The sequence below is a fragment of the Lichenostomus cassidix genome, chromosome 26, assembly GCF_008360975.1.
Source record: "Lichenostomus cassidix isolate B80296 chromosome 26, HeHo_3.0, whole genome shotgun sequence".
Classification (NCBI taxonomy): Eukaryota; Metazoa; Chordata; class Aves; order Passeriformes; family Meliphagidae; genus Lichenostomus; species Lichenostomus cassidix.
Window position 1 is genome coordinate 3,004,231 of NC_139506.1, and position 21,075 is coordinate 3,025,305.

General features: G+C 50.5%; 1 protein-coding gene across 7 annotated transcripts in view; it reads right to left on the bottom strand.

Annotated features, from left to right (window-relative positions):
• Positions 1 to 21,075, bottom strand: part of ANKS1A (ankyrin repeat and sterile alpha motif domain containing 1A) — a 77,409-nt gene that overhangs the window by 13,311 nt on the left and 43,023 nt on the right. For all 7 annotated transcript variants that reach the window (XM_085083105.1, XM_085083104.1, XM_085083103.1 and 4 more), the window contains 2 exons: positions 13,329 to 13,395; positions 8,894 to 9,000 (listed from right to left, as the gene is read on the bottom strand). In XM_085083105.1, coding sequence (XP_084939231.1) covers positions 8,894 to 9,000; positions 13,329 to 13,395 — 174 coding nt within the window. The remainder of the gene's footprint in view (positions 1 to 8,893; positions 9,001 to 13,328; positions 13,396 to 21,075) is intronic.

Below are 21,075 nucleotides of genomic sequence, written 5' to 3' on the forward strand. Positions count from 1 at the left end.
GCAGGTTATTGTCACACCTTGGGTACCCGAAACCTGCAGTTCCTGATGTCTGGGCCTGCTCTGCTCCCTCGACATGCCCATCTTGGTGCTCTGTGGCTCCATCTCCCTGTGGAGAGCCAGGGCTGATGCTGGGGGAGCACAGGGAAGCTGCTGGCAAGGGCAGAGCTCACAACCAGTCCTTCCCTTCGTGCCACCCGGACAGCAGGAACAGTAGGCAGGCAAATGAGCTGTGACAATGGTGATGTGTAATTTCCACGTATAAAAACTAAACAAGCTTGCTGATCCTATTTACATTTTCACTCATGCTCACTCTCCAACGTTGAGCCCTTTTTGGTGCTAATCCCCTTTGGCATGGCTGTGATCCCACATGAGTAGCACGGGGCTGGTGGCTCTTGCTCTCCCACAGAGCACCAGTGCCAGCCCCAAAGCAGGGCAATAGGTGCTCTCCCACCTTTGGCACCTCTAATTCAATAAAAGTTGCCTGCTATGTAGCAAGGATACAAGGTAGTTAAATACTGTGAAGCTTACAGCTTTCTCCTGCACTCCTTATTTTTATGTGTCATATTAAATTCCCTCAGTGCCAGTCCCTATTCTCTGGGTACTTAACAAGGATAGACAAAGCGTAGCAGCTCTGAACAAATCATTCCAGGCCCTGGTGCAGGAGAAATGTCCTTCAAACCCATCCGGATTTCATCTCCCATGAAAAACAATAATCTGCCACTAAACGAGAGAATTAAATACAAAGACACTGGAGATCTTTTAACCTCTGCCAGCCACACAGACGAGGCAGACTTTTAACCTGTCTGCACCCAACATGTCCTCAGACGAGAGCTGCTGGCATGGGTCACTCCTGATTTTTGGCTTTACTCAACGGTCCCCTTTGGTGCTGGCCAGAGGTCAGCAGATGTCACCTCCCAGTGCCCCTCTGAGGGTACAGAGCAGCCCCAGCTCCCACCAGTCCCTCCCCAGGTCCTCTGAGGACGGGCTCTGCCATCAGCTCAGTCCTCCAGGAGCCTCCAGCAGCAGCCTCAGAGATGCCAATTAAAATCAAAAAGACTTTCCCCAGACGTGTTTCCGACTTTATTCCTTGTGACAAGTGCTTTTACCTTGCACGTTCCTCCTGGTTGGTGCAGCCCTGCAGGGTTGAGCGGAGCAAGGGAGGCTCAGGGTTGCCCTAGGTCAGAGCTCTCACTTTCAGCCACATTTTGGGGAAGTGAGGGACACCCAACAGCCCCTTCCTCCCAACACCTCACTGTGTGCTCTGGCAGGAACCAGCCCCAACCTGGGCTCACCCAGGGAAGGGAGACAGAGGGTGAAATGCATTACCTGAGGCAGAACTCCTCAGCTCCACTGGCAACTCAAAGAGCTGAACCAGCAGCCCAGTCAGATGCCTGAAACTGGGTATAGTGAGTCCCATCCCGGGTCCCAGCTGGCACAGACTGCCTTTCATCTCTGCCTTCAGCTTCCTCCCAGCCAAACTGAGCCCCCTCTGTGGAGAGGCACAAATACACAGCACCCTGAAGGACATTCCTGAACCCTGGCTCTGCCCTCCACACTGCCCCAAGAGAGGGCAGGGATCTGCCAGTGACCCATGTCCTCACAGGGAGCCCTGTGGGAGGCCAGTGCAGCCGACCCACCGGCAGAGACACGAGCTCTTGGAAAAAGGGTTGGCTTTGGTCACGCCTCACTGCTTGCACTGTAGTTAAACAGCCCGTGAGGCTCCAGGTTTCTCATTAAAGCAAAAAGGCACAGTCAGAGGTTACCTGGCAGAAGGCAGCATCCCCTCCTGCTACCGAGGTGACCCCAAAGCGACTGTGCCAAAGGCGGCGCTGCCGAAATCTGCCAGATTCCTCCTCCAGCAGGACACTCTGCAGGCACTTAACTACCCAATTTTCAGATGCTGCTTCTTCCCCAGAGCCTGGCGTCTGTCCATGCTCTCGTTCCAGCTAAGGAAGGGCCCGAGGCACCGAGTGTTCCGTGCAGGACGCGCGGCCGGGCCGGCAGTGGATGGACCCTGATGCCAGCCTGTGAGCACACCCTGCACGGGCAGAGATGGGCAGGACAGGGAGCAGGACGTGCCTGCTATCAAAAGCAACAGATGCAAAACCCAAACACAGCTTTCCCATACTGCTGCAGACATCCCAAGCAGAGAGAGAGCTGAAGGCTCTCTGTGCATACAAAGTGCATACAAAGCTCTTTTTCCCTTCAGTGCGTTCGAGACAATTTGCATCTTGTTGAGGATTCTGCTGTCACTGCTATTGCTCTGCTTTTGGCAGCCTGGATGTGGGAGATGGAGACATGTCCAGCTCACCACAGACTCAGAGTGAGGATCCCACAACTAGGCCCTGCACAGTCAGACCTCAGAGCAGGGGGACCCTATCTGGTCACACAAATCTGTGTTTGTAATTAGCCTTGTGAGCTGCAGGGTTTGGTGAGTTCCCTTAACAGCATCTACAGTCTGGGGTTCTTGAGTGGAACACAGAGGAAAGGATCTGTTTGGCCACAGGCATTATGACGAAGCCCCAGCTCTTCACAGAGCATTGACTGGGAAAGGGGCTCATACACAAAACCCTACAATAAATCTGAGATTAGCATACAGCCACTTCATTTTTGTTTAATTTTCTTCCCCATGCAGACTGGCAGTGTGACAATGGCAACGGAGGGAATCGGTCATGGTTGTCAAGTTCAGGCAATTTTATTGAGAGAAAAAAAATTAACTGCAACTTTAATGGCTTTTTTAATGTTTATGGGGCCTGGAGCTACTAATGAATCAAATGTAAGTATCCTCTAAATTGCCATTTCTGGTCCACCCACTTTGCTCCTCAAAATCCACTCCAACTTCGCTGCTCCCCATGGAGTTTGTTCCTATTATCTGGGGAATTGGTGCAGCTCTGCTGCATTTCCCAAGATCCTCAAACTTCCTCCAGCCCCAGATCCCTGAATGCCTCTGCTCTCACCGTTCCCTTCCAGAGAAAATCCAAACCATGGTGGATAAAGCACAGTCCTTGGGAACCTCCTAAGGCCCAGCCAGAACCCACTGGGGAGATGTCAAACAAAATTCATTTAATTGAATTCTGAAGCAATTCCCACTCAGGGGGTTGGCAAAGACCCCCACCCCAGGGTCCAACTCCACTCTTAGGGGCTCATGCAGGGCTGCACAATCAGTCTGGGGACCCTGGCACGTGTTCCTGGGGGCTGGCAGCAGTGACCAAATCCAGAAACAGCCACCCAGAGCTTCTATCCAGCTGAGCAGAGCTTGCTCCAGTTCCAGCCTGACACAGCCCAGGCATGAGTTACACAGGGCTCACCTGAATCTGCACTGAAATCCCATCTGTGGTCAGGCCACGTTCTTGCAGTGTTTCAGCAAGAACAGATGCAGTAAATCCCTGTCAGGGGTCTGGTGGGTCCCTGTTCCTCACAGATCATTCCTGGGTGCAAACCACTACCAGAATACGTCAGTGCAGTTTTCCCCGAATGGCTACTGTAAAATGACAAGTTCTACATGAAAATAGAAAAAAGCTCTGGGGCAGACACATTCCCAGAGCATGTCCAAAGCCTGGCTGCTGCCCAGGGGACCAGCAGCTGTGCGCCAAGCTGGGCTGTTCGGAACTGGATCAGGCAGGGCTGAGTGACTGAGGACACAGGAGATGCTGGTGCTCCAGCAGGGCAGGTATCAGGTGAGAATGAGATCATGAAGGTGTCAGCCCACACCCCAATCCCAGGAGCTGCAGAGAGAAGGAGACTAAGCTCTGTTTGTATCCCATTAGATGTGCATAGGGCTGTCCTGGGTAGGCAGGAGGTGCCGAGCTCAGCTCACACACCCAGCCCAGGTGGGCCAACCTGAGGCAAGGCCTCAGCTCCACGTTTATCCTGTTTTTGCCTGCACACACAGAGAGGAGAAAGGGAAGTAAAGGCTGTTCCATTAGTGAACACCACCGCAGGCTAGTCTAACATGGCTCTGAATTGCATTTAATCAAATTAATGTCAGTACTCTAAATTATTTGCGGACACGTCGTTCTTCCACCACCATCATTTTTCTACCACTTCTCCCCAATTATAAAAAAATAAATAAAATCCCCCAGAGAAGCCCAGGGCACTACACACAGAGAACAGATTTCCCTTTCTGACGCTGTCTCATTGAATCAGCATTAGCTGCTTTCCACACACTCCATGGGAATCCAGGCTTGAACAATAAAAAAAAGCCATAAAAAATGGTTTATGTTCTCTTTTACCTGCTCATTTGTGAATCACAATATCTTTGAACTGAATAAAAAGTTCAGCTCCAGAACACTGGTACAACTGCCAGAGCACGCGGGGTTTGCCCTTCTCAGATGTCAGCCCAGAGGAAGCTGTTGGGGCAGCAGCAAGATCCCACCCTCCAGGGGAAGGGGAAAGCTTTTGCAAGCACCTCAGATACCTTTATGGGATCTGTGGGATCACAAAACACCGTGTGAGGGAACAGGTAATGGCATTTCCTTCCGCACTTCTGTGGGGGAATTCCACCACCAGTTATTGCAATTCCTTCTCATTACAGTGGCGACATCCTTGCCTTCTCCAGACGGGCAGCATCCAGCCTGCTGTTTCCCTGGGTTAATCCCTGTTTGCTGCAAGGACCAGGAATGCACTGGACATCCCAAAATCCATTTCCAACTCACTTCCCAAAGGCGGCATCTGTGGCAGATGCACCAGTGAGCACAGCAGACATGATGGGGCCAAGCTCCAGGAGCAGCAGAATCCCTTTTGGTCCATATCCCTGTGACATTTTTCCTGCTCTCCCAGCTCCCTGACTCATTACCCGCCAAGGACAATTAAGTCCATTTATTGTGCACTTTTCTGGATGACACTTCTCACTCACTGTTGCAGTTTTGTGATCTGACCTTTCATTTCCCTCCTCTGGTGAGGGATGAAGCAATGGGACTACAGGGCTGCTCCACGTGGGAGGCAGCAGTGCTGCTCCTCCTGGGTGGTGGGGTGGGCATTCCTGGTTCACTGGAGCTGTTCACATTTGGCAGGCAGCACTGCTGAGGGTTTTATCCCACTTGCAGAGCTGTATTTTTGCTATGTCAAGGACAGCACAGCCACTGCCAGCAGCTTCGCCTCAGTTGTGCTCACCCACCACACGCACAGATAAACTTTCCCCTCTGATGAAGGAATCCCAGCGGGCTGCAGAGCAGGAAAGGAGAATTGGAAGCACTATCTCCACTTGAGCTGTTCCTAATCCCAGCTGCCTGCACAGGCTGCTGCCCAATTCCAGCTCCATATGAAAAGCAGCAGCTGAGTGTCCCAGTCTGACTGCCCATGGCAGTGGTGCTGGCCATGAAGGTCACTCAGTGGCAACACAGAGGGTGAAGGAAAGAAGCTGCTGTCTTGGACAGTGGGGTTTGTGCTCAAGAGTGGCAGAATAACAGGGAAAGCATCTTCTCTGCCTTGTCCATAAACACAGTGTAGCTACTGTAGGCAACTTGAAGGGAGTAAAGAATTTCTGCAGAGAGATGTGGCCCAATATGCAGATGTGGAAAGAGAACTCAATGTTTTAGAAAACTAAAGCTACCTAAGTCCATCTCTTATCACCCCTTTCTTCCCTCAACCAAGCCAAAAGATTACACAATCCAAGATCTGTGTAGACCTTGGTCCTTCCCAGGAACACAGACATGGGCGAGGACACTCCAACGTCACATCACATCCATGTCTCAATAATCCTGCTGACTTGTGCCAGCGATACCCACCCAACGCTTGATCGAGATTAACTTTGTCCCAGATGCAGAGCTGGAACTCCCAGGAGCAGAGAGGAGGCTCCAGTGCACCTTTCCCTCTCACAGCACAGCCTGTGAGACACTCGTGGCTCCCACTGTCACCTGTGGGAGCTGTGGGTCCCCTGAGCCTCTCTCAGCTGTTGGTCAGCAGACCCTGAGAGCAGCAGGACCCTCAGGCCCTCCCTGCTGCCCACTCGAGGGGCAGCCTGTCCAGTGAGATGGTCAGCACGTGGCCAGAGCACAGCTAATCCCCTAATCCCCAACTCCTGGAGTTCTGAAAATAACAGAATTATTATTTTTGGAAACAACACGTGTTTCTGCCTTCCTATATTAATATCTAATTAAGAAGCCAAATATACTTACAGAGCACTTTTCCAACTCCCTTTACACACGGTGTGCTCATGAATCATTTCCCTACCTGGGGGTAAAGGCTCCTGTGACACAGGGCACAGATTAACACAGGAGCCAGCTGCAAACACCCAGGGAATCAAGAATTCCTGAAACCAGACCTGGCTGCAGTACAGGCCACCAGAGCACCAGCAAGCCCAGCATCCCCAGTTTGTGTCTCTCACAACCCTGCCCCAACTCCAGGGCAGACAGGGCACTTTAAACCTCTGTTTCTTCAGTGAAGAGCAGCACCAAGCACCCCAGTGCCTGCACACACCAGCTCTCACCCATCCCTGCTACAGTGACAGGACATGCTCCTTGTTAGACTGTTCTTAACCCTCTGAGTATCTACTACGGGCTGAGTATCTTCCTCAGTAATTAAAGGACTCTTTTAGGACACTGCTCTGCTCTGCAGCTGCACCACCGCTGTACACTGAACACTTTGATCCTACAAAGCTCCTGGTTTACCCCCAAAAGGCACCTGGGAACCCTGGAGCAAAGGGAGCATCCTGGCACCCCTAGCAGGGAGCGATGCTGAGTAAAATCCTGCACAGAAAGCAAGTGTTTTCATATCAAAGGACTCCAATTTCCTAGTCTGGGCTACTAAAACTTAATTAACCTCATAACCCACCTGGAGATTTGCAAACCATTACCCAGCATTCTTTGGACCTTGAAATACTGAACACAGGGAGGCCCTAAGAGGGACTAATCCCTTCATAGAAACTGTTTAACTCCAGGAAAGTAATGCACTTAGTTTGGAATATTCTCTGTTAGTGACTGGAAGGGGCAGCCAATAAAGCAATGGTTGTGCAAAGAAGAGGACTGGGCAGCCCAATGCTTACAGCTTGACATCCTGAGCCCCTGCTCTGCCCAGCTTCAGCCTTCACAGCAGTTTTAATAATTCATCCAAGAACATTAAAAACACCACTAGAATCAAATTAACTACTTGTTCCTCACTTGTGCTGTATCTGATGATTTTGCTTCCCCAACACCAGAAGCTGAAGGCAAGGAACACCACACAGGAAGAGATTCTAAATAATTCAACTTTCCTACTGGGCTGATGTATTAGCTTGGAGCTCTCAGGGCTGGGATGAATGGATTTAAAGCCAGGGCTGGCACGGGTGCCAGGGTCAATTCCCTAGGAAAAGTGATAAGCAGCAAAATGGAAATCAGCGGGGGTTTGCAGGAAATCTTTGTGAAATCATTTGACCTTTTAAATTTGAGAGGAATGAGCAAATGAGTGTCCCATCCCCTGAATCCAGCAGCAGCTGCCTGCTGCACTGAGAGCAACCACCCAGCACTGGACAGGGAAGAAAAACGTCCAGCCATGAAGAAAGCAAATTCTACCACGTACCCAACACCACCACACAGAAGAACAACAGAAGAACTTTTGCTACTGGAGTTCGGAGCTGAGTGAGGTCCATCACCCCTGGCCAGGGAAGGGAAATGTGTTTTATCTGCAGCTCCTGGGTGAGAGCAGCCATCCACCCTGCAATGATCACAGATCCATCAGCAGGGGATCCCAAGAGGATCTACAGGATTATTTCTTTTGAATGTGTTGTACCATCTCCATACAGTCCCAGCACACACAGGGATGCTGAACCCTCACACATCCCTGGCCAAGAATCCACTAAGGTTTGGGACTGGCCAGGTGGGACACGGGATGAAAACCACAGCAAACGCCAGCTCTGGAGGGGAGTGCTGGCCCTGCCAGGGGAAGGGAAGACAAATGGCCTGGCTGCTTGCTGTGGATACCAGGATAGATCCCACAGCTGTACAGATCCCACAACATTTATCCTCCTGGCCAGGTCACCTTTTAAAGTACAATTACACCCTGCCTTTAAGTAGCACAACAGATGCTGCTCAGGTGTATTCTTCCTTGAGCCTCCATCCATGCCCTTTCCTAGTCTCTGTCTCTCTCCAGCTGCCCCCAGTACCCTCCCCACCAGTGATGGCCACTGTGTGTTCCCAAATCCCCTCACCCAGCTCACATCCTCCTGATGTCACCTCTCTGCACTGTCCCCAGCATTAGAGATGTCCTCACTCCTGTTCCAAGGCAGGATGCTGCATTAGCCAAAATTACTTTTCCAAAGGTTTACATACATTTTTTGTTATTTGCCAAACTCTGACTCCAAGTTTAAAGGCATTTCTTTAAGCCATGCAGGGAGAACCCTCCTGCAGCCCCAAGATACTCCCTCTTTGCAGTTCATCATTCCACACGAGTTCTTGGATTTTTACACCACACGGCTTTAAGTTTCTAGACACTGGTTATTAAAACCCCTCACCACTGAGCATTACCATGTCGTCATCATTAGGTTTCAGAGCCAACAGTGTCAATGCAATTAGGTACAGCTCATTAACATACTGCCTGCATGCTCTGAGCAAGTATAGTTCCAACAAGAGGTCTGCTGCCTCCTTCACAGCCCAGAGCACAGACTGCTCAGGGGTTCTGTCAAAATACCAGTGAATTTCAGCTCCCATTTCTGGAGTAAGTTGGATAGTAAAGATTTAGGGGGCAGATTAAATAAAATTTTCTATCAAAATTACAGCAAAAAGCCAACAACACCAGAACTAAATGCGAAGACCCAACACAACCCTCATCTATTCCTTCTGTCCAACCCTCTACACCTCCCCAAGATCATCGTGCTGGGTGGGAGAACCTAACTCTGCCCGGTGCCCACATGGGGCATCGGTGACACGGGGAGCTTTGGCCAACCCATCCCTTAGAAGCCACAGTCCTGCTGAGCACTTACCAGGAAGCGAACATCATCAAAGCCATTCAGGAGCAGCTTGCTCTCGTACTGCTGCAGGCCGATGGACTCCAGCCACTCCCCGACACTCTGCTCCAGCATCCGCGAACCTGACGAGAGAGGAATCGGCAGCCGCTTGAACAGGGAGAAACCGTTCAGGCGGTAGCAGCGGCACTCTGAGGAGGACAGATGGCATTGCCACATCATAGTCATTACCATAAAGAAACTCAAAAAATTATGCTCAGAGTACAACAAATCAGCGGGCAGACAATTCCTCTTGTGTGCACAGAGCATGGACAACAAGCTCGCAGTGCCTCCGCGGGCTCTGGGTGCAAATCTGTACCGCAGTTCACACTCAGAAAAGAAACTCCTCTCCCGGGCAAAGGTTCAGAGGCGCTGCTGGGGCGCTGAGATCACAGGCACTGCTGTCAGGGCTCGCGAGTTCCTCACCAGGCAAGCACATGAAGCCCAACCCCACGGGGATGCGGATCCACTCCTTGGCTCAGCGGAAGGGGGCGGGAGGAGAGCAGCAAACTTCAACCCGAGGCATTCCCAGGCAGTCGCAGGTGCGAGGGAAGGGAGCGGAGTTGTGCCAGTCCTCTCATCCGCACACCTCTGGACGCAGCCCCGGCTCGGCGGGGAGCACGGAGCAGCCTGAGAGAAACAGCTTCATGCAGCCGAGCCAGCTCGGACACGGCTCGGGAAAGCAGCAGGAGTCCAGGCAGAGCGGCTGTCCGCGGGAAGACACGCAAGACAAAGGAAGCACAGACTGCAGCAGCGGAGAGGAAGGGCTCATGCTCTTCCTCCCCAGCAGTCCTGAGAAAGGCAAACCACGGCAGGGGCTTCGTCTCGCTGTTACTGCGTTATGAGGTCCCCAGGCACATGTCCGGCAGCCCTGGCTCTGTCATTCTACCAGCGATCCGGCCGCTTGGCATTCCAGCACGCTGCCAGGACCTCTTGGCATTCCAGCACGCTGGCCACAGACGGCCCAGCCCCACCACTGCACCCTGTGACAGCAGAGCCGGGACTCTTCTCACCCAACACTGCTGGTCCTGCCAGGTGTTGGGTGCACACCTGGATTTGCCCTTCCTTCATTTTCCTCGGCTGAGCGCAGCCGCCGCATCGAGCCCCTCGCTCAGACAGGGAGCAGCTCTGCAGGAAGGAGGCATTTCGGTTCCCTGCTTCCGAGCCACGGCAAAAGGAAAAAAGCAAATGCAAGCACACCCTCTCCTCCTCCTGCAGCAGCTCAAGTCCGAGCCATGCCCTGGCACCTCCCCTCAGCCTCTGATAAAGGAGATTCCTCCCAACACCTACGGAAGCTTTGCAGATGAGCTCTCCCTTCGCTCACCCCCCTGGGATGAGTCCAGTGACTTGTTACTCTCCTCTGGGAAAGCTCAAGACCTTAAGTATGACCAAAAAAAAGTTCAGAGATCTCCTTTTCATCAGGGAATTTGCTATGCAAGACAGGCAGATTTTCAGGTTCCCTGGCACGTCTGTTTCCAGCATGGATGCAAAGAAAAGGATGATCAGGAGACCCCCGTTTGCTTCCTTTGAACCTTCAGGTCAGCTGAAGCAGTTTGGTACCTTCCAGCCATCCCTCCCCACTCTGCTGCAATGGCTGCACACCCAGAGCTCACGGTGTCATCTGCAGATTGCTGGGGTAATTCCTGCTGTCTGGTCCAGGGGGTTGCTCCTGTGCCGGGTATTCGGGAGCGCCGGCCGGTCCTTCCAGCAACGCCGAGATCACAAAAGCCTCCTGCCTCCCTCCCCTGAGCCAGCCCATGCTCCGGGGCAGCAGCTAAACCCGGACTGTGTGCCAGGAGCTCCTGCTCTCCATCCTCCCCTCCATCCTCTCCCCCGCTGGTCCCTGTGCTCCCGGCGGCTGCAGCGGCGGCTTTGTCTGAGCCGGCGAGCCCCACGCTGTCCCTCCCTTCTCCTCATCCTCTCCCCCCTCCCAGCGCTCCCACCCGCCGGGAGGGAGGCAGCAGCTCCGTAACTCTCCAGTGGAAATCACTGACTCCTCAATATTTACTCGATGATGGACAACATGGCTTGGGGGTTTAAAAAGATGATGTCACAGGTCTGCTTTGACAGATCCAAGTGATTTGTGGCTGGCTCAGAATTAATTTATCAAGAGAGAGGTGAGGAAGTGCCTGCTGCCTACCACAGCATTCCTGGGAGCTGTCGGGGTATTGGCAGGGGGAATGAAACCACAGCAGCTCCTGCCCCTGAATTCCTGAATTTAATTTTTAAAATTATTTACTCTATTCAGCCTTGTATACACTTGTAAATGCATTTCTGCTTTTAAAAGGGAAACCTATAGTGACATCAAGTGCAGGTTTCCCGTTTACAAAAGCCCTTCAAGTCATGACATAATGAAGAGGGAAAAGTATTTGGAGGGAGGGAATGAAGGGGTTTCCTTTAAAAATAAAAAGAGAACAGGTTGAAAATAAATCCCAGGCTGAAAATAAAGGTGCCCCAAATACATCTGTTATTCGTGTGTTACAAGGATGACACAAGAACAGAAGAATCACAGTACTTGTGTCCCCTGGCAAGATGCTGATCACAACTTCTGACTGAAAAAAACTCCTGTTTCTTAGCTCCAGCCTTCCACTTATGCTCCACATTCTGGGAATCCTGCCTTTGAGAAGCCTGCAGCTGGCAAAGGGGGAACCAGTGGGCAGAGTCAGAATGATGAGAGCATTCCCAAAGCTCACAGACAGAAGGACAGCAGTGCAGTGCTCCTGCAAGGTTCTCCTCAAGTCCCACAGCACAGAGAGAAAGAGGCTGCCAGGGTTCAGAAGGGGCTTTCAAATATTATTGTTTCAGTAATGACCTTCAGTGTGAAGCTTGCACCTGTCTGGAGGTGAAATCAGAGTGTGGGTTGTGCTGGACCAACATCTTGCCGTTTGCTTGTGGACATTTGGTGCAGAGAGACACCAACATCTGTTCCAAGGCCTCCTTTAAGGCAGGTGGAGGCTGGTATCCCTAAAATGAAGGTGCTCCTTGACTGCCCAAGCTCTGAGAAGCCCTTGCCAGCCCTTACCTGCTTCTTTCCCCAGACATGAGGCTGTTTTATGCAGAAACTGCTCATACAAAGAGCTCCAAACACACTCATTCCCACAGGAACTGCCAACGAGGCATTTTACCTTTCCAGACCCCAAAATAATCAGGAGCCTCAGTATCTTTAAATATCGTATTTTTGAGGATGAGAGAGCATTTGGGAAGTTCCCTGAAGCTCCCTGCACATTTACCATGACCTGAAGCATTACAACAGCCCCACAAAGCACTGAGGAGGAAAAGCCAAATGTGTGGGAGCTCCCAGCAATGGGGTGGGAGAGCCCAGCTTGCTCCAGGGAAAGGAAGGACAAACAGGGAATGTGCCCAGCAGATATCTGCACACGAGGGATCCCAAACCGAGCGTGACAGAGCACAGCCTGCGGGAAAACCCTCAGCTCCAGGACACGGCAGCTCCCGTGCCCACCTGCTGCAGGGTGTCCATCTTGCTGAGCACTCCCTGCACAGCTGCAGGTCTGCAGGAAGTCTGGCTCCTCCTCTCCCCTCCATGTCAGACCTTTCCCTGGCGCTATCGATCCGTCACAGCCCGGACCGGCGCAGGGAGGGCTGTCAGAGCAGGGTGCCTGAGCACAAACCCACACAGCTTCAACTCCTCTGCAAAGCCACCTGACCCTGGAATGCAGAGCCTGAATCAGGGTAAACTCCCACTGGGAACACCTCCTCACCTAAGCAAAAACCTGAGAGACAAAAGGGTATGAGGTGAGCTCTGTCACAGCCCATGTGAGCTGCGTGTGTGGATCTGCATTAGCATCTCATCAGGAGGAGCTGCTGCCCACCCGGAGTCAGAGCTGTTCTGCTGCAGCAGTCTGGAGGTGAAGGATTTAAAAGGACAGAATCCCTCGTGGTGGCAGCTCTCCAGCAAGCTTGAGTTCTGCTTTTGCTCACAATTCAAAGGCAGAGAAGAGAATTAATGTTTTAAGCACGCTCCAAGAGCCTTGTTCAGTGGGTATCAATACCGACAGGTTGCATTCAGAAGTGCCCAGGATCACCCTCCCTGAGGCACCTGGCACATTAACCACGTCCAAAGGGCATGGCCACCATGAGACACACACTGACCCACCAGCAGCACCACCCAGCCCTGCTCAGCACAGCTGCTGCCCTCACAGAAAGAGCCGGGAGGACAATCCCGCAGCTGCGTTCTGTAAAATTGAATGAATCTTCCCAAGGAGTGTTGAATTAAAATTGCTGGCAGCAGCACTGAGCATCATGTGGGAACCCCAGGTCTGCTGCTCCTGTGCCAGAGAGCATTCCTCTCCCTCCCAGAGCCAAAGCAGGATAAAGAGATCCCCATGCAGGAGCCAGCACCTTGTTTGTGTGCAGAGCACAGCCAGGACAGACAGACACATGCTGGGTACACTACCTGAGATCCTGTGCTGCTCCTGGGAAAAGTCAATGCCTTCACCGATGGAACTCATGATCTTTTCAATCTGGAAATAAAATAAAAAAAAAGCACGTGTTGCATTATTCATAAAGCCTCAGCAAAAGGCAAAGACAGCCCAGGATTTCACCTCCCACGTGACAGCTGAAAAAAGCCAGGGAAGGATGTTAAGATACCTCTGAACCAGAAGAGGTACCCTGAACACCTTGCCTGACTAACCTTGCCTGAGTAACTCTTTGTTGGGATGGATGGCTCACAAGGGATATGCAGAGGCTGAGGCTCTGCAGAACCTTCCCTTCTACAGCTTGCCAGTGCCTGGAAATAAAAAGCTTCAACATAACCATCCCTCTGGAGCACAGCCTGGGGGAAGGAAGGAGCCCCAAACACCTCAGCTCACCCCACATGAGCACACAGGCCCCCTCCAGCAGCAGCAAAGCCACAGCAACACTGTCACCAACTCCTTCCCAGCAAGCAGACTGCAAGCTTGGGCTTTTCCACACTGAGTTTTGTTGGGCAGGTTTTGGCTTATTTTTTAAACCACTACATTTCGCAATGCTGCACACGGAGCTGTGCTCCCACTGGAGCAGGTGCTTCCAAAGGGCCTGAAAATAGATCATTTGGGATAGCAGAATCACAGGGCAAATGCATGAAGGACCCAGGAGAGGGAGCAGGAGACAGCTTCATCTCTGACAGAAACGATTCACAGTCCACAGCTCCAGGCAAACCTCAGGCAATGAGGAAGAAAAGGTACAAACTACGCTGGAGTGGGTCTGAGTCCACTTAAGAGCTGCCTAGAAATGGCTGCATTTGCAGCACACACAAAAGAATAAATTAATCCAAGTTGCAATTTCCAGTGAACCTTCAGGAGACTTCCTTAAATGAGAAACTTTTCAAGCAGCTCTTGAGCAGAATTTTTAAATAGAGGTTTCCAGTGCAGTGGTACAGAGGGAGAACTGACAATTACCAGGTTTGTAAGAGGAAACACCTAACAAACTTCACCTCAGTTGGTCAGTTCAGACCCTTCAATACTCTCAGCACTGAACCCCACTGTTTCCCAAAAAGCAACAACACACTCAAGAGGCTCAGGGCTGGTTGCTTATCCCAGTCCTCAGTCTATAACCGTGCAGAAATTAAAAAAAAAAAAAAAAAGAAAAAGCAAAAAGTGCCTCCAGTGAGATTCCCAAACAGAAATCTCCCAAGCAAACACCCTGCGAGGCACTTCTGAGTGGTTGCTGCTGAATGCAAAGTGACTGGCCACAGAGTGGGGGAATAAACCTCAACTCTTACTCAACTTTTTTTCTCTGGGTCATTTAAGGACACATTTAGGGTAGGAGTCCAAGTTTCCCTGGACCTCACCCCCGGCTGCCTCTGTCCAGCCTGGCTCCCAGTGTGATGCTCTGCTGGGTGCAGCTGCAAGGAAATGCTGCAAGGGACTCCCAGGAATGCTGTGAGAGGCTGGATCTGACTGCTATGCACACTCAGGGGCAGCTTGGAGCTGAGCTCCATTAGAGAAGGGCTTTGGTGAAACAAAAAAACCTCTTACAAGGCTCCTGCCAAGGCAGATCTCCATGAAGGCCCTCCTGCCTGCAGGGAACAGTGGGCACGGCACTTGAGGTGTAAATCTCACCAGGGACAAGGCACTGGTGTGAGATGTAACAGAGCTATTAAGGATGTAGGTCCTCTGCCCCTGGAAAACCATGAGGATGAGCACCTCTGTTTGGCTTAATGCCCATTTACTGGGAGATTTGCAAATCAGCCTGGGAAAACAATCAGAATCCCAACACATAAAGCAGAAGAGGGAAGTATGAGCTAAAAAGAAATTCCAGTTAGGAGGGGTTTGGAGGCACTGGATGCATGGGTCCTGTCCTAAGGCAAAAGCATTCCTTGCTCCCCTGCCTCTGGACACAGCCAGGACTTGAATGTGACCTTTGCTGGAACTGCTGAGAGACTTCTGAGCCCTGCCAGGCTCATTTCAGCAAGAACCACCACAACACATGGTTTTGCCCCCAAAGCAGCAAATGCTCTCCAGCAAAACCTTTGAATTTCAGTGCCCTCAAGTACCATCAGGACATTATGGCCATGCAGGATTGGAGGGAAATACAGGGATGGTGCAGAATCAGCCCCATGCCTAGGAAACACCATGGGCTCTGGCACTGGTTGTTCTACTCCCTTCCATGGACAGGCACTGAGCCTGAGCTGCAGAGGATTTCTGGGACACTGCCACAACCCTGAGTGATTGCTGCACAATTTGGGTCTTGAGGTCAATTCAGTTCAAGCCTCAGAAGTTTAAGGACATTAAACTCTGCAGACTGGTGTCCATCAGCTTCAGGACAAGCTACATCTCTGAGCTGGAGCTGCTCTTGTCTGGGAATCTCTAGCTGGATTCAAATTGCAAATTAACTCTGAAGCCAAGTTCCTTTGTTTCCATCGTGCTGCCCTCTCCTAATTTGAGAGAGACTTGATGCTGTCCAGGCTCAGTCCCCAGCACTGCCAGCTCTGCAGTCCCAACACCACTGTGAGGACTTGCAGGTGCCTCTGCAGCACTGAAACACCCACGACCTTTTCCTCAAAAGCAGGGAATCGCCTTGTGCCATATAAAACTGAATGGAAATGAAACAATCACGTGGCAGAGGATTACCTTTCACAGCCCTCCTCTGCCAAGCGTCGGTCATGGTTACACACAGTTCCAGATATTACCATTAATGCAGAGGGAATCCTGCCCTGCCCTCAGCTCTCCACGAAAACCAAACACCTCAAAGACTCAAATACCACCTCAAACATAGATTTATGGCTGACCAGCTTGATTTAACTGTTAGGAGGCTGCAAGGAGAAGAATGAGGGGAAGGACAAACCTGGAGAGGGAACCAATGCTTTAGAGCATCCCTGTCCTCTGCAGCCTTTCCTCAGCTGCACTCCAGCATGAACATGGGGTTGAAGAGAAGATACCTTGAAAATAGCCTACGCTACAGTTTTTTAGGCTGTTCTTTCCCACTGGTTAATTATTAAAATACAAAAATACCATGTTTAAATATAGCGCTGCAGCTCAGACTTAGTTGTAGCCTGAACACTCAGTTCCGATTTGTTTTGGCTTAACCTGTATTTTTCCACTGAAGTACCCAGTGCCCATCTCTGGTTGTGCTGTGGGGTCGGTTTGGGGTGGGGATTTTATGGTTTATTTGTTTTACACCCACAGAAATAAAACCACCAAATGCTTCTGCTTCCTAAATTACTATAACCATATCTGTTATCCCTAATGCATAAGGACAGCTGGCTCCATGCTGGGACAGTGTTTTGGCCAATGAGCCCTGAAACCCCACCAGGGAAGGAGAAACTCCAGCACAGCTAAAGTACTCTGGGAGAAGGAAAGGCTGCAAGGACAGGAGTGTCCCAAAGCAGGAATGTGACCGGAAGGAGCTGTGGAGCAGTCACCAGGATTGGAGCTCTTGGATCTATTTTCACATTTGCCTACATTTGGTGAAAGATACAAATGTCCCAAAAAAAGGAGCTGGGTGCGGCCAAGAGTCCAGCCAGGGTGAGCTCTTCCAGGCAGGCAGGCGGCCACAGGAAGAACATAGCAACTGGCCAGTGACTCCAAAACAGAACCTGACTCAAAACAAACTATCCCGAGCAGAGTTCTGCTAACAGAGAAGAGGCATTTGTTTGCAGAAGGCCACTGAGGCCAAGCCAGCCTCGTGGCATGCTGAGGTCTGTCCTGCTGCAGGACAGGAGACATTTCCACACCAGAGTCCTGCACTGCAATTCCTCACCTTACAGTGCTCATGGCAGGAGCAGCCAATGGCTTCATGGGGATGCAGGATGTCTCCTTTTCTCTGATTCCAGGCTGCAGGAGCAGCAGGGACCCAGAGATGGACAGTGAAGAGAGCAGTGAAGCCCCTGGGACACCTCTCCTTACAGAGGCCCCACTCCACAGCCAGCCCTGATGTGCTCTGTTCCACCCCATGCCCTGATGGATGTCAAGCCATGGTATCCATTTGATCTCTCCAGCTTTTCTTCCCTAGAGCCACTGCTGAAGTTTGAAGCCAGTGAATCCATTGAGAGAGACTGAGGGCAATTAAACCAGCCCCGGTGCTTTTGTCCCCAGAATAAAGAGCTTCCCACAACATGGGCTGTCTGCTCACACACAGGGAAGGAGCTTCATTTGAAGAGGAGACTCTGCCAGGGTGACACTCACCCAGTCTTGGAGGAATCTCAATTCTCCTGGAGCTGTCTGGAAGAGGCTTCATAAAAACTCACCTTACAGTCACAATCAATGCAAATGCACAAGTTTGTTCTCAGTCTCTGCACGCAGCACCAGAGACTGCCAAGGACACAGCAAGGTCATCCTGAGAGAACTAAAAATCACAGAGTCCTCAAACAGTTTGGTTGGAAGGGTCCTTAGAGATCATTCAGTCCCACTCCCTGTCACAGGCAGGGACACCTTCCACTGTCCCAGGTTGCTCCAAGCTCTGTCCAGCCTGGCCTTGGACACTTCCAGGGATCCAGGGGCAGCCACAGCTTCTCTGGGCACCCTGTGCCAGGGCCTCACCACCTTGTGTGACATCAACATCTTCTGCTTCCTCTGTGGCCCCTTCCCAAACTGGCAACTTAAAAATCACCAGTGATTCCTGAGCACCAGGAAGAGGAGCTGCAGTGCACCTGCACAGGCCTCAGACTCTGAGCAGTGAAGTTACTCAGATAAAGGTCTGTAATTAAATAAAACCACACAGAACCAAACTCATGCTATCTGCCATATGGAGGGCATTAGTGCACTATAATGACACCCTGCAGCAGGAGTATAATTAAGAATATAGCAGGATTCCCATCATAAATCCTTATTACTGAGGGTTCATAACCTATTGTGCAAACCCGCCCAGGGCTCAGGCTCAGCAGACAAGAGCAGCTCTCACAGCAGATTTCAGTCTCAAAAGCTACTTACAAAGTTGGGTGGAAAGGTTATCAGTCTTTCAAATTTCTGCAATTCCAGGAGAGTGTCAGCAGTTAAGACTTCATTATTCCTAAGCTTTAACAGCTGGGGGATGGGGCAGATTTGGTTTCAAATTATAAAAAAACCCCAAACAAGCTGCTTCTATAGTTTCTAACCCCTTTGAGCATAACAAACCCCCCAGTGATGATATTACCAGCCCCACAACAGCCCAGCAGGTCAGCTGTAAACACCAGGGGAGAACTATGGGTAAGTGAGGTCAATGGGTGATGCTGGGGCAGCACAGAATCATTGACACTTCCATTCTGCACCAATACCACAGCAAAGCCCAGATTACTGACTGATACTGCACCCCTGAAGGAAGAAGGGAGGCTGTTCAGACTCAGCTGTGATATATCCTTGAGCAGAGGGATGGCAGGATTGCAGCATCCACCAGCATGTCTGAAAGGGATGGAGCAAGAGCAGAATCTGGGATGATACCTGCTGACTCCTTAGTACAAGTACAGTCTTGAAAAATTTGGATCTGGGCTGTGAATCTCATTTCTAGGTTGGTGGCAGCCCATAAACCACTTCTGGTTCAGTTTATGATGCTTCAGCTTATGTTCTCCCATTGCCATCCCATGGAGCACAGTGCTAATATTTCATCTCAATATGTTCTGTGTCTCCCAAAGACACCAGCTTGTATGAACTCAGCATAACAAACACCAGAGGCCTGGAAAACATAATGCTCCATTTATTAATTCAAAGCTAAACTGCACCAGCCAGTTGTTCACGGCACATTTGAGCACTCAAATCCAGAGTTCCTGTGCTACATCCTCCCCCAGCAGCCTTCCACACAGCATGGAGACTTGCTGAATTTATTTCAAATCATTCTGCAACTGTTTGCCAGTGATAAAGGCAAACACATTTTCTGGCTTAATATGGTCTCTGAGAAATTCACTTGGATGGGGACCAGGGCCTGTTGCTTCACGCCACTTTCCAGCTTATGTTTTTGTACAAATCCCAAAGTTACAAATCTAAACACGTACCAAAAGGAACTTATGGTATAAACTTGAATTTCACAACAGCGTGTGATGGATCTGCAGTATCAGAGCCCTCCAAATAGCAGTGTTGTTTTAACAGGAAAATCCAACACTGACATGATAAAGAGAATGGCCAAATGCAGCAACACATCTGCCCACAGCAGGGAAACAACCAGACAAGGACTACTCTGAGTCACAATAAAAAAGGCAAACCCCCCAGAAAACACTGAATCAATTGACTGTCATTCCATATTCCTGCATCCTAAGAGAAACCCCAAAGCAACATAAGGCTCTCAAGCAAGGCTGGCTCAGGCCTGTGGGACATGAGGCAGAGCAGTGAAGCTGCTCCAGGCTGGAGAGAGAGATTTAAAGACTTTTTTTAAAAATAAAAACTTCAGAAGTGCTGGGAGATGCGACGTAAAGCGGAAGAGAACATAGTGAAGGACTGGATTTAGTAAGGACACTGCGGCCGGACATTTCTGTTCCTGAAAAACAAAAATGTCCCCAAAATGCCAACGATCACAAGGTTGTTCCATAACCAAAACATCCGTCAGAGCACGAATCACTCACACAGAAGAACCAAAAGCTTCTGATTCACAAATACTGAGTTCATACACTTGGGAAGCTACTAGAAACACACACCGAGGTGGATGGAGCTGCTGTTCTGGCAAATATCACCCCTGTTGTGTCCAACCCTTGCTGCTAAACACTGGAACAAAGCATGCCTGGTCTTTACATTTGCCTTTCAGCACACAAATTTTCCTGTAAAATCAGTGAATTGTCTTACATTGGCTTGGATTGGCTTAGCTCCACATTGGCTCATAATCCCAACAGGCTGGGCCTTTGCAGCAGGTTTAAAAATGGTGGAAACACAAAAGCTTTCACTTCAAAAAGTTCATCAGGCCGGAGGAAATCTCACCAACTGGGGGTAGAGGGAAGAGATTGGACGTGAGGGATGATGTAAGAATTCCTGACCTTAGCACAGGAAAAACAAGAGGAAACATTGGGATCTGGAGATAATAGAATAATCAGCCCAATAATTAAGCTGATTAAGACCCTGATGGCCATACTTGTTTAGCAGAAATCAGGACCAAAAATACTGACCCCACTGCTGCTTCTGCCCTAGACAAAAATGAATTACAAACCATTTCAGGCAAAGGGGAAACTGGAATGCAAGCTGAGGGTGAGGGTCAGGTTGGGGCAGGGGACACCCAGGGACAAATTAAGCCACCCTGCCTGGTCCCACCAGCCAAACCCAGGGCAAGCTGAGATTTAAACACCTGAACCAAGAGAATAAATGAAACATTTTGGGAGGCAGAGGCTGATGGCTGAGCTTTTACACGATGCAATTTCACCAGACACAAAAACAGCAGGGGAATATTTGCATTTTCTTTCAACAGGGCTGGCTGGCAGCTCTGAATCTCAACTCCTGGGTGTTTTAAGGCAGTGGCAGGTTTTGCATCAAGAGCTTTCCTGAAAGTTTCACATTTCAATGCAAATGCTGTTAATCCTCCACTGTAAGCCTGTAATTAAGGCACTGATTTCACTGGGTACTGCAGCACCCAACAGTCCCCAACAAGGTCTGAAGGCACCCACAGCAGCCACAACCACCATCAAGTTGATTCCCAGCTCTGAGCCTGAGGTGGAAAGCACCACATATGTGACAATCTGCTCCTGGCATCCATCCTTTGGGGACATTAACACCCCCAAAACGAGTCAGCAACCGGTGAAACATCACATCCATGGTTACTGCAGAAGCAAAGCA